The 14,070-nt window shown below is 35.5% G+C and overlaps 2 protein-coding genes across 2 annotated transcripts in view; one reads left to right on the top strand and one right to left on the bottom strand.

The window, feature by feature from the left end:
- LRRIQ1 (leucine rich repeats and IQ motif containing 1) overlaps window positions 1-14,070 on the bottom strand; it is a 189,669-nt gene that overhangs the window by 117,678 nt on the left and 57,921 nt on the right. The window contains exons 12-13 of the mRNA XM_032416672.1: window positions 13,927-14,000; window positions 5,717-5,810 (exon numbers count right to left, since the gene is read on the bottom strand). Of these exons, the coding sequence (XP_032272563.1) occupies window positions 5,717-5,810; window positions 13,927-14,000 (168 nt within the window). The remainder of the gene's footprint in view (window positions 1-5,716; window positions 5,811-13,926; window positions 14,001-14,070) is intronic.
- On the top strand, window positions 3,400-4,696 carry LOC116639928 (glyceraldehyde-3-phosphate dehydrogenase-like). The gene has a single exon (XM_032416673.1). The coding sequence runs from the start codon at window positions 3,468-3,470 to the stop codon at window positions 4,467-4,469; it is 1,002 nt and encodes a 333-aa protein (XP_032272564.1). The 5' UTR covers window positions 3,400-3,467; the 3' UTR covers window positions 4,470-4,696.

The raw sequence follows: 14,070 nt of genomic DNA, 5'->3' as shown, positions 1-14,070 counted from the left end.
ACATAGATTTCTGGGTTCGTTGTTGTGTAGTACAACCTATATTACCTTAATGGATAAGTCCTGAGGGAGCTACTGTTATTATATCCATTCTATAGATGAAGACACTGAGATACAGCTAGATTAAGTAATTTGTGCAAGGCAAACAGCTAGAAAGTGATGGAACTAGACATGCACCTGAGCAGTTTACTCATAAGGCCTATACATATATCTAGTATGCTATAGGCTCTCGCCATGACCACTGGATAAAGGAGACTTTTTTATTCTAGCATACAAGGCCGTTTATAATCTGGCAGCAATATATCATATGCAACAGTAAAGCAAAGTATTTAAATTCCAGGCTTTAGAACTCTAATCCCTTCCCTGACAATTACATCACAACTGGGCAAATCACAAGGAATCCAAGCCTCAGTTAGTACCTCTGTAAAATCAGAATGATAATTACAGAACCCAACTCAGAGTTGCTGTGGAGTAATACGTATAGATAGTAGGTCATTCTCTGACCCACCGTAAATGCACACACTTGATTTCTTATTTCTTTCCAAAGGTATTTCCCACTCTTACCTACTTTACACCTGAATAGACCAGAGCCTAAACTTGCCTTTCACATTCCCTCCTTTTCATCAATGTTTCCTCCATCAGAAGTGCTTTTTTTTTCCCTTTTAACTTGATTTTAAATCTTATCAAACTTTTGAGATTTAACCCAAAGTTTGCCTCTTCAGTAAATGTATTTTTTTCCTGGTCACACTAAATTAAGGTGGGATTTCTAAAGCATATCGGTTGCCTACAATAGTCATCTGACACTGGTATTAGGTACTGAAATCTAAGAGTTAAAGAGCACAAACTGAAGCTGGATTGCATGGGTTTGAATTCTGGCTCTTCCACTAGTTAGCTGTGTAACCTTGGGCACGTTATTTAGCCTTTATATGACTCTGTTTCCCCACCTGTAAAATGGGGATACTAGCTAACTATTTTATTAGGCATATTGTAAATATTAAATGAGAACAATGCTGGGCACAAAGTAAACACTATGACAGTGTTTGCTATCACTATTAGTTTTCATGGCTATCATTCTTTGCATACATTTTTATCCCTACCAAGATTATAAACATGGTTTGAAATCATGGAGTGCATTGAATTTCCTTTATAGTGTCCAAATTTTGGGACATTGGCTAGATATAGTAGGCATACAATAAATATTTGGTGATTTAATAAGAGCCCACAGTGTGCTTAGCCTTGACATGGAAAATAGTAGATTTCTGAATGTTTACCATGTTCCAGGGATTGTGCCCAACAAAATATGTGTATTATCCCATTCAATTATCATAACTACCCCCATAAGATAGGTACTATTATTATCTTCATTTTACCATTGAGGATTCAGAGACATAGGAAAGTTGTTATCTGCCCAGGATCGCACAGTATGGGGCAGGAAAAGGATGTCCTTGTTTAAAAACACAGTGATTTCCACACTTTAGTGTGCATCAAATCATTCAAAGGGCTTACTGAAACACAGATTACTAAACATCATCCCCTAGTGTCTGATTAAATGAGTATGGACAGTGTCCAAGATTTTGCATTTCTAACAAGTGTTCAAGTGATGATGAAGTTGCTTGTCTAGGGATACACCTTTGAAAACCACTTCACTGTGTGATAGTCTTTCCTTTATACTACACAGCTTAAATTGCACCTGGAAACAGATGTTCCTAAGGTAGAAATTGACAAGTTCTATTCTAAAACATGTAAAAACATACCAGGTTTCCCTAAAAAATAGTGTAACTTTAGAAATTTATGTGGAAATTGAGCTTTAAAGAAAATAGAAAAACAGATTTTCTGGCAAAGATAATAACTCTTCTGTGATACACATGCTATCAACAAGTAGCAAATTACACAGGTGTTTAACTTGGTATAAAAATGCTATTTTCTTAATGAAAAACCAATAAACAAATTCAGAAAATCAATACTTGTGGAAAGAGAGTGTCAAAGGTTTGCAGTGGCATCAAAGAAGGGAGGGAAATAGACTACTTTCTATACTGTCTTATCTTGTTCTACAAGTGGATTAAGTCAGATATAGGAATTTTTAAACATGACCAGATCATTGGTTCTACTGTAAGATACATTCCTTTGGAAATCATCAGAACCAGGATCTTCCTGGCTATGGCCACACATCACAGAAAAACCAAATCAGGACAAAGAATCAATTGCTTCTTCCCTAGGATCAGATGTCACAACAACTTTCTTTTCAATTATGTGTCCTTCCCTGTCTATATTTTATTCATAAATGTTATATTTTCACTACCTGATCAAATTGATAAGATTTACAGATTTGATCCAAATTCTGAGGATCCTGAAACAGGTTTTCTTACCTGAATTTCAGTATATATTTGCCTTTATTTGTACTTAGTGTGTTGTCAAACTTATCTTGCTAAATTAGGCTATAAACCCTGTCTATTCTTGGCTTGTTCTGTCTTGATGTACCCATGAGTTAATATGATACAAATGTCAAATGTATAATAAATCATGTTAAATTGTCTTACAAATGGATGCTGCTGGACATAAAAAGAGACAAGAGTTTAGATCAGAATCATCAGCAGTACTAGAAAAGTGGACATATGCAAAGTCTTTCAGAATTCTGGGATTTAATTCACCTGGACCCGGGTAAATGGGTAATGATCTGAGGATGTATAAAAGAAAATGACTTAAGGCCAAGGGCAAGAACCAGGGGGAAGCAAAAGGTAGAGAAATTACAGGAACCCCTATGGGGCTGGGAATAATTCTTATCAGCCAAAGTTGAAAGGATATATATAAGAGGCACCGGAGAGTCAGTTCCATAGCAGAAAAGCTAAACTGGCACTAGTCTAAAGATTTCTTTGAGACTTCCCTAACAGAACTTAAAAGTAAGCTTTAAAAGCATCTCACTAATTTCAAGTAACTTAGCTGCTGTACATCAGAAACAAAATAGATGTTGCCTAAAGAAAAAGAACAAAATTAAGAAATCAACAGTATAAAATTTAAGATGTCCAGAATACAATCACAATTAACCAAGCATGCAAGAAGCAGGGCAATATGACCCAGAATTGGGGGGGGGGGGGGAAATCAACAAAAATAGACCCCCAAATGATATAGATGATGAAACTAGCAGAGAAGGATTTTGGAATAGCTATTATAAATATTTTTCATATGTTAAAGATGATTCAGGAAACCATGAGCATGATTAGAAGAGAAATCGCAAATATTAAAAAAATAAATAAATGAAACTTCTAGAGATGAAAAACACAGTATCTGAACTCTGAACTGATTAATTCTGGATGGGATTAACATCAAAATAGATATGTAAGAAGAAAATATCAGAAAACTTGAAGATACAGCAATAACTATTAAGAGTGAATTACAGGCAGGCTCTCTGCTCCTCCCCGTTCGACAGATAGCCGCATCTTCTGGTGCAGTGCCAGCCGCGTCCCCGAGACACGATGGTGAAGGTCGGAGTGAACGGATTTGGCCGTATTGGGCGCCTGGTCACCAGGGCTGCTTTTAACTCTGGCAAAGTGGATATTGTCGCCATCAATGACCCCTTCATTGACCTCAACTACATGGTCTACATGTTCCAGTATGATTCCACCCATGGCAAATTCCACGGCACAGTCAAGGCTGAGAACGGGAAGCTTGTCATCAATGGAAAGTCCATCTCCATCTTCCAGGAGCGAGATCCCGCCAACATCAAATGGGGTGATGCTGGTGCTGAGTATGTTGTGGAGTCCACTGGGGTCTTCACCACCATGGAGAAAGCTGGGGCTCACTTGAAGGGCGGGGCCAAGAGAGTCATCATCTCTGCTCCCTCTGCCAATGCCCCCATGTTCGTGATGGGTGTGAACCATGAGAAGTATGACAACTCTCTCAAGATTGTCAGCAATGCCTCCTGCACCACCAACTGCTTGGCCCCTCTGGCCAAGGTCATCCATGACAACTTCGGCATCGTGGAGGGACTCATGACCACCGTCCACGCCATCACTGCCACCCAGAAGACCGTGGACGGCCCCTCTGGGAAGCTGTGGCGTGACGGCCGAGGGGCTGCCCAGAACATCATTCCTGCTTCCACTGGCGCTGCCAAGGCTGTGGGCAAGGTCATCCCTGAGCTGAATGGGAAGCTCACTGGCATGGCCTTCCATGTCCCCACCCCCAACGTGTCTGTCGTGGATCTGACCTGCCACCTGGAGAAAGCTGCCAAATACGACGACATCAAGAAGGTGGTGAAGCAGGTGTCAGAGGGCCCCCTCAAGGGCATCCTGGGGTACACTGAGGACCAGGTTGTCTCCTGCGACTTTAACAGCGACACCCACTCCTCCACCTTCGATGCTGGGGCTGGCATTGCTCTCAATGACCACTTTGTCAAGCTCATTTCCTGGTATGACAATGAATTCGGCTACAGCAACCGGGTGGTGGACCTTATGGTCCACATGGCCTCCAAGGAGTAAGAGCCCCCTGGACCACCAGCCCCAGCAAGAGCAAGAGGAAGAGAGAGGCCCTCAGCTGCTGGGGAGTCCCTGCCCCAACTTATTCCCCAAAACACTGAGAATCTCCCAACCTCCTCCGTTTCCATCCCCAGACTCCCTGAAGAAGGGGAGGGGCTTGGGGACCCCTACCTTGTCATGTACCATCAATAAAGTATACTGTATCTAGCCAAAAAAAAAAAAAAAAAAAAGAGTGAATTACAGGCAGAAAAAAAGTGTAATATATAGGAACAGAGCAATAGCAACTTCTAGAATATATCAAGTGATCTGATATTGGTGAAATTGGCATCCTAGTAGAACAAGACAGGAAGGAGGCAAAAAACATATGTGAAAAAATAATGGGCAAAAAAATTCTAAATTTTATGGAAACTACAAAGTCATCAGATTCAAGAGGTTCAACAGATATTAAGAAGAGTAAATCTATATAAAACCACAGCAAAACACATTATAATCAAATTGCTGAAAACCACTGATAAAGAGAATATATTAGAAGTCTCCAAAGAGAATGTTGGCAGATTCTCATCAGAAACAATAAAGGCCATCAAAGAGTGGAGAGACATTTTTAAAGTCTAAGGGTGGCAACTGACTGCAAAGGGGCATGAGATAATTTTTTTAAGGTGGTAAAAATGTTTAATATCTTAATTGTGGTGGTTTTATACCATATTCATACTCATAAATAAAACTGATGAAGTTTACTGTATGAAAATTATCTCAAAAAAGCTCTTCATGAAAAAAGATGCTGGTCAATTTGGGGGGAAATGGTGTTAGCATAGTATGAGAATTTCAGATTAGAAACACTTTTTTAAAGAAGAAAATTCATTCTAAAAAAATTACAAAATATTTTTCTTCTATTACATCTAGGTACTGCAATATTTCAAAGAGAAGCATGGATTCACATAGGTTTATAAGTCATACTTTAATAGACACCAACAAACTCCAAGTTACCATTATACTAAAATTGTCACATAATCAATGGTATGGATCAAAATAATCATTTTAAATTTGCATTAGTTCATACATGTGCAAAAAATTATTTTAGGTTGAAGATATTTTTAAAACTAATATTATAAAAATTTCTTGTTTTGAATAACTTTTAAATTATTTTTATTAACTTTTCCCAAGCAATTAATATGCACAGAACAATTTTCATCAAATCATGTTTTCTGCAACTATTAATAAAGTATATAATAGAGTGCAACAATATTTCTTACCTCCAGTTTATTTCTTGAAGAAGTGGGTTTCCAGTGAGAGACAATTCATGAAGAGAATAGCATGCATCAAACCATCTAATGGCACTTGTAAGATCTACAGAAAATAAACAATAAAAATCATTATAGAAGATAGTAACAGAGAAAGAAAAATAATCATAAATCAATGACCATTTATTTATTGGTTAGGTAGTAAAGCGGTAAAAATTATTTATTTTGCAGAATACAGTATGCTTTTAGAAAGAGACTATGTTAAGAACACAGACTCTGCTGTTAGAATATATATTTCTCCCATTTAGCAGCTTTGTGAACTTATGCAAACCATACAATTGCTTTGTGATTCAGGCTCATACCTATCTTATTGGGTGAGGGTTAAATGAGGTAATGTGTGTAAAGGGCTTAGAACTGTTTGTGCCAGATTGTTAGCAAAAAATCTGAAGAAGTGAAATCTAAAGTAATAAGATAAGTGGTAAAGTTGAACACATACATAAATAGAGTTACATAGACCTATTTTACTTTCAAAAGTAAGAATAGTAGGTCAATCTAGTGTACATTACAGAGTAATTTATATTGAATTGTTCTCCCACAGAAAAATATCATAAAACTAGACAATATATAGGAAGCACCTGTTTTTTAAACCTGACTCTGCAAGATGGGAAACATACCTGGTGAGCCTACAATCACAGTGGTTTTCTGTTTGAAAGCAGTTTACCACTTCAGAGCAGTAAAGACCAAATAAAGAAGCTCTTTCGCTGAGGAGACAAAGATTAGAATAAGCTGGAATTTATGATGAAAAATACTGAGAAGGAGCTGTGTGTTAATATGTTGTGAGGAGGGAATTGGGGGAAGAAGTCTCTGTGAAGATTTACCACAGATTTACCACAGGTCCATGGACAAGTGTGAGGTGTCACACACACACAGAAAGATTGAAAATCCTAGCAGAGATCACCAACTATAAGGCTGAAAGCTGAATGATGACACTAAGTTCATGTAGCAGCAAAAGATATTGGAGTCTTAACCCAGACAAAATGAGACCTAACTGAGTATCTCACAGATTGAGCTACAATCCAGAAAGACTATGCAGTAGGAGGAACACAATGCCCTGGGGTAGGGGCATGCACTAAGAGTTGAAAACTAAAATGGCTTGTCCTAAGAGAGAATGAAATTAAAGAAGACAGAAAAAAAAAGTACCCATAAATGCTTCAACTGCCTGCCAGAACTGAACGTAACTGCCTTTAAAAGGAAGACAATTTCCAGACTCACTAAACTGTATTATATACAATGTTCAATATATAATTAAAAATTATTAGACATATCAGGGCAACTGGGTGGCTCAGTCAGTTAAGCATCTGCCTTTGGCTCAGGTCATGTCCTCAGGGTCCTGGGATGGAGCCCTGCATCAGGCTCCCTGTTCAGTCAGGCTCCCTGTACAGCGGGGCTCCCTGTTCAGCTTCTCCCATTCCCTCTGCCCCTCCACCCTGCTTGTGCTCTCTCTCTCTAATAAATAAAATGTTTTAAAAAATTACTAGACATATCAAACAAAACAGATTTTACTTCAAACAAAACACACTTTAAAACAAAGACTGTAATAAGAGACAAAGAAGAGTGTTACATAATGATAAAAGGGGTAAATCCAACATGAGGATATAACATTGTAAATATTTATGTACCCAATGCAGGAGCACCTAAATATTTAAAGCAAATATTAACAGCCTTAAAGGGAGAAATAGACAGCAACACAATAATCATAGGGGACTTTAATATTCCACTTACATCAATGACTAGATTACCCTATTGATAACTGATGTATCCTATACATCAATATATAGAATAGAAAGAAAATCAAGAAGGAAACATCAGTCTTAAACATGTTAGACCAGATGGACTTAAGAAATCATATCAAGCATCTTTTCCAACACAATGATATGAAACTAGAAATCAATTACAAGAAGAAAATGAAAATTCACAAATATGTGGAGATTAAACAACATACTATCAAACAAGCAATGTTTCCAAGAAGAAATCCAGAGAAATTAAAAAATACCTTGAGACAAATGAAAATGTAAATATAACATACCAAAATTTATGGGATGCAGCAAAAGCAGTTTTAAGAGGGAAGTTCACAGTGATAAATGCCTACCTCAAGAAATAAGAAACATCTCAAATAAACAATCTAACTTTAAACTTCAAGAAACCAGAAAAAGAAGAACAAAGGAAGTCCAGAGTTATTAGAAGGAAGAAAATAACAAAGATTGGAGCAAAAATAAATGAAATAAAGACTAAAAAGACAATAGAAAAGATCAATAAAGCTAAGAGCTGATTATTTGAAAAGACAACAAAAATGGCAAACCTTAGCCAGACTCAGCAAAAAAAAAAAACAGAAGAAGGAGAAGGAGGAGGAGGAGGATGCAAATAAATAGAATCAAAAATCAAAGAAATGTTACAACTTTTACCACAGAAATACAAAGGATCGTAAAAGACTACTAGGAAAAATCATATGCCAAAAAATTGGGACAACCTAGAAGAAAAGGATACATTCCTAGAAACACACAATCTACCAAGATTGAATCATGACGAAATAGAAAACCTGAACAGATCAATTACTGTAAGATGACTGAATCATCTTAATCAAAAACCTCCCAAGGAACAAAAGTCCAAGATCAGACAGCTTCACTGGTGAATTCAATAAAACATTCACAGAAGGATTAATACTAATCCTTCTCAATCTCTTCCAAAAAATAAAAGAGCGGGAACTCTTCCAAACCCATATTATGAAGCCAGCATTACCCTGATACCAAAACTAGACAAGAACACCACAAGAAAATTATAAGCCAATATTCCTGATAAACATAGATATGAAAAATGCTCAGCAAAATATTAGCAAACTAAATTCAATAATATATTAAAAACACATCACCATGATCAAATGGGATTTATCAACATCTGCAAATCAGTCCATGTAATATACCACATTAACAAAATGCAGAATAAAAATCCATATGACTATCTCAAACAATGCAGAGAAAGCATGTGACAAAATTCAGCATCTACTTATGATAAAAATGCTCAATGAAGTGGGTATAGAGAGAATGTACCTGAACATAATAAAGGCCATATATAACAACCCCACAGCTAACCAGCTAACATCATCCTTAAGGGTGAAAATGTGAAACTTTTCCTCTAAGATCAGGAATAAGACAAGGATGCCCACTCTCACAACTTTATTTGACATAATTTTGGAAGTCCTATCTAGAGCAATTACGCAAGAAAATAAAATAAAAGGTATCCAAATTGGAAAGGAAGAAGTAAAACTGTAGCTATTTGGAGATGACATGATATATAGAAAATCCTAAAGACTCAATCAAAAAACTGTTAGAACTAATAAATTCACTAAAGTTGTAGGATACACAATCAATACAGAAAAATTTGTTGGGTTTCTTTACACTAATGAGCCATCAGAAAAAAATTAAGAAAACAATCTTATTTATAATTGCATCAAAAAAAATACCTAGGAATAAATTTAACCAAAGAGGTGAAAGACCTATATATTGAAAACTACAAGATATTAATGAAAAGAACTGAGGAAGACAAACAAATGGAAAGATATGCCATGTGCTAGATTGGAAGAATTAATATTGCTAAAATGTCCATACCACTCAAAGCAATATATTCAATGCAATCCCTATCAAAATCCCAATGGCATTCTTCACAGAAATAGAACAAATAATCCTAAAATTTATACAGAACCACAAAGGACTCTGAACACTCAAAGCAATCTTGAGAAAGAACAAAGTTGGAGGCATCATGCCCCTTGATTTCAAACTATATTACAAAACCACAGTAACTAAAACAGTATGGTATCAGCATAAAAACAGACATAGAGATCAATGGAACAGAGACCCCAGAAATAAACCTACACATATATGTTTAATTAATTTATTGACAAAAGAGCCAAGAATATACAATGGGAAAGAATAGTCTCTTCAATAAGTGATGTTGGGAAAACTGCACAGTCACATACAAAACATGAAACTTGACCACTGTCTTACAACATACACAAAAATTAACTCAAAATGGATTGAAGACTTGAACATAAGACCTGAAACCATAAAACTCATAGAAAAAAACATAGGTGATAAACTCCTTGACATGGGTCTTGGATGATTCTTTTTATCTAACACCAAAAGAAAAGGCAACAAAAGTAAAATAAACAAGTGGAACCATACCAAACTAAAAGCTTTGCACAGCAAAGGAAACTATGAACAAAATGAAAAGGCAACCTACTGAATGGGATAAAACATTTGCAAATCACATGTCTGATAAGGGTAAGGGTCTAATTTCCAAAATTTATAAAGAACTCATACAACTCAATAGCAAAAATCCAGTCTGATTAAAAAAGGGGCAGAAGATCTGAATAGACATTTTTCCAAAGAAGACATACAGATGGCCAACAGGCACATGAAAAGATGTTCAAAATCATTAGTCATCAGAGAAATGCAAATTAAAATCACAACAGGGTATTATTTCACATCTGTTAAGATAGTTATTATCAGAGGCGCTTGGGTGGCTCAGTCGTTAAGCGTCTGCCTTCAACTCAGGTCATGATCCCAGGGTCCTGGGATCAAGCCCCGCATCGGGCTCCCTGCTCAGCCAGGGGTCTGCTTCTCCCTCTCCCACTCCCCCTGCTTGTGTTCCCTCTCTCGCTGTGTCTCTCTCTGTCAAATAAATAAAATCTTTTAAAAAATAGCTATTATCAAAAAGACAAGAAATAACAAGTGTTGGCAAGGATATGGAGAGAAGGGAACCCTCTCACACTGTGGGTGGGAATGTAAATTGGTGCAGCCACTATGGAAAACAGTATGGAGGTTCCTTAAAAAATTAAAAATAAAACCACCTTATGATCTAGCAATTCCACTTCAGGTTATTTATTTAAAGAAAAAAAATTCCACTGACTTAAAAAGATATATGTACCCCCTTGTTCATTCATTACAGCATTATTTACAATAGCAAAGATATGGACACAACCTAAATGCCCACTGATGTGTGAATGGATAAAACAATTGTGTTTTTAGATGTACAATGGAATATTATTCAGCCATAAAAAAGAATGAAACCTTGCCATTTGTGACAATATGGATGGATCTCAAGGGCATTATGCTAAGTGTAGTAAGTCAGAAAAAGACAAATGCCATATGATCTCTCTCATATATGGAGTCTAAAACAAAACAAAAAACAAGCTCAGAACTTGGATGAATTGTTTTTTTATTTGTTTAAATAAATTGAAATAAAAAATCCTTTGCAAGATATATGTTTATCATGTAAATGCCTGTTTAACTCCAGAAGCAAAGAATAACATTTTAGCACCAAGCAGAACTACTTAGAAAGATGACTCTATAGGATCAAAATTTGGAAGAAAATTTCTAGTTCTAATTAACACTGTATGTACCGTTATTTAGGAATTAGCACACATTTTTGCAACCAGAGAACCTTTGAACTAAAAGTCCTCTGTCTCCTTTGCTATGGTACTTGAACTATCTATCTTACTCTCTGGAACTGTGCTATGTATATAAACTGTACAGATCTGTTTGAAAGACTTATTGTTTTAGTCATTTCAAAGTTTTCCCAATGATCTGCTAACAGAGCTGAAGTTGTCCTTGGTAATATGGCTGGTTTTGTTTTCAAATATATTAAGTTGTTCATTTTCAAAAATACCACTTCCATCACCTGAGTGGACTGTTGCCTTATGGAAGCTAATTTTGTCCAGAGAGAAAACCAAAGGCCTTGAGGAAAAAAGCCTTTGGGACCCAGCAGCCTGATCTGTGAAGAATATCAGGAAGCCAAGGTGACTGCAGTGAAATGATAGGAAGGGAATGGGGGTGTTGTAGAAGCCAAGGTTTGAGAGGACTCTGCTATTCATCTGCATGTATATGCAATGAATACCTCTAGGAAGCCCTGACCAGCTAGTAACTTTGGCTGCTGCTGGGGAAGCAAGGCTAAGGAGACTTTTCCCTGAATTCCTTTTTGAATCTTTAGAATCTTGATCCATGTGTTGCTTTTTTAAAATTTTTAATTAAATAAAGCATCTCATAAAATAATTACTAAACATATAAAGAAATAGGAAAGTATGATCTATCATTAGATCAGTTAATGGAAAAACATTTAATAGAAACTCATCCCAAAGTAAGTCAAAGGTAAATCAAATATTTTGAGACACCAAAGTAATTCAATGATGAAAAAAGCTTGTTCAACAAATGTTGCTGGAACAAGGGATATCCATATTAAAAACTAAACTCATCCTCTACTTCATACCATTCATAAAATAATTTGACATGGATCATAGACAGACTTAAAGGTAAGAACTAAAAGTACAAAATTTTTATAAGAAAGCAAGAAAATTTATAAAATCATCTTCTCAAATGGGAGGTAGAAAAATATTACAAAGGACACAGAGAGAACAATAACTACTAAAAATAATAAATTAAACTTCATCAAAATTGAAAACTTCTGCTCATCTGAAAATACCATTAATAAAAATTCATGGTTATAGAGAGACCAGGAAAAATATTACAAAACATATATCTAACAAAGAATTACATCCAGAATATACAAAGGACTTATACATATCAATAAGAAAAGGGCAAATAACCAATAAAAATGGTAAGACATTTGAATACACACAAAAGAATATGTAAAAATCATCAATAAATAAAAATGTAAAAAGGCTTAATATTGTTATTCATCAGGGAAATGTAAACTAAAACCATAATGAGATAACACAATTGAAATATTAAACATCCTCTAGAATGCAGCAGTTGAAACTCCAGTACATTGCTGGTGTAAAATGTTTTAACTATTTTGGCAAACTTTTTTTCAGTTTCTTATAAACATATACCTACTCTATTGTCCGGCAATTACACTCTTACACATTTATCCCATAGAAATAAAAACATGTCCACAGAAAGATTTATATAAGAATTTCCCCAGGAAATTCCATTAAGAATCATAGAAGCCCCAAATCGGAAAGAATTAAAATATTGATCAACAGGAAAATGGACAAAGTGTGATATATTCATACAATGGACTACACCTCAGCCAAAAAAAAAAAAAGAGAAAGAAGAAACAACTGATACAGTGGAATGTCACATGAATGCTAAGAAAGCCAGAGGAAAGGGAACATACTGTTTGATCAAATTAATATAAAAATACAAAAGAGTCAAGTTAATCTATGGTGACAAATTTAGAACTATGGTTGTCTCCATGAGGGGACTGACTGAGAACTGGGATGGGTAAATTTAGGGAGGGACTGGCCAAGTAAATCAGTTAATCATTCTTTAATTTAATAAACTTTTAATGGGTGTTTATACATGTTAGAAGTCAACAAGTTAGACAAATTAATTTACTCATCTTCATTAGGCTATTTATTTCATAGGTAAAAGATACATGAATTTCAAATAAAAATATAATTGTGGTATGTGCCCAGGTCTACCAGAAAGATATGGAAATAATATTACTTTATTTTTTTTAAGATTTTATTTATTTATTTGACAGATAGAGAGAGAGAGCATAAGCAGAGGGAGCAGCAGAGGGAGAGGGAGAAACAGGCAGGACCCTGGGATCATGACCTGAGCCAAAAGCAGACGCTTAACCGACTGAGCCACCCAGGAGTCCCAATAATATGATTTTAAAAGTGGAAGGAAATTTAATTGGATGATTTCACCATGCCTTTGAAGGAATTCAGAAATTGCCACCCCAATATACAGCATATTGACTATTTTGAGTTAAAGGCATTTAAAAAACAGATACAAGAAGGACATTGTGACCTTCCTTTTTTTTCTTACAAGCAAGAGATGAAATGCCTATATGAAAGATATCTTCCCTGTATTAGAAGGAAAGAGATATTCTCATCAAAAGGATAGGAAGTAGAGGGCAAGAGAAATACATACAAGCAAACTTGAAAAAAAAAAAAGAAAACAATGACAAGTTGTATTCTTTACTTCTAAATCTGCCTTGTATCAGTTTAATTCTTAGGCCTAGCCTAAGATCTTAAGAGGATACAGGAAAAATTTTTCCTCCTCTACACCTTATTGTATAGATATGTTCTTTGTAAATACCACTAACACATCTATCCAAAACAACTCCCTTACCACATTTGGAAAAGAAACTCAGAAGTTCATTACATACTTTTTAAAAATTATGTATTGTTCTAAACTTACCAGAAAGACAATTGTTGCTGACATCTAGTTTTTCCAAAGAAACAAAATGAAAAAGTGGTATGATTTTTGTCAAGCTGAAAACAAAGAAATTCATAAAAATTTTAATTAGGGATATCCTTATTATTGATGTAACTATATAGTAAT

The sequence above is a fragment of the Phoca vitulina genome, unplaced genomic scaffold, assembly GCF_004348235.1.
Source record: "Phoca vitulina isolate PV1807 unplaced genomic scaffold, GSC_HSeal_1.0 scaffold19, whole genome shotgun sequence".
NCBI classification, from domain to species: domain Eukaryota; kingdom Metazoa; phylum Chordata; class Mammalia; order Carnivora; family Phocidae; genus Phoca; species Phoca vitulina.
This window is presented reverse-complemented; position numbering and strand designations above follow the sequence as displayed.

Excerpts from the sequence above, each read along its gene's own strand:
- LOC116639928 (XM_032416673.1), top strand. The coding sequence starts at position 3,468 with ATGGTGAAGGTCGGAGTGAACGGATTTGGCCGTATTGGGCGCCTGGTC.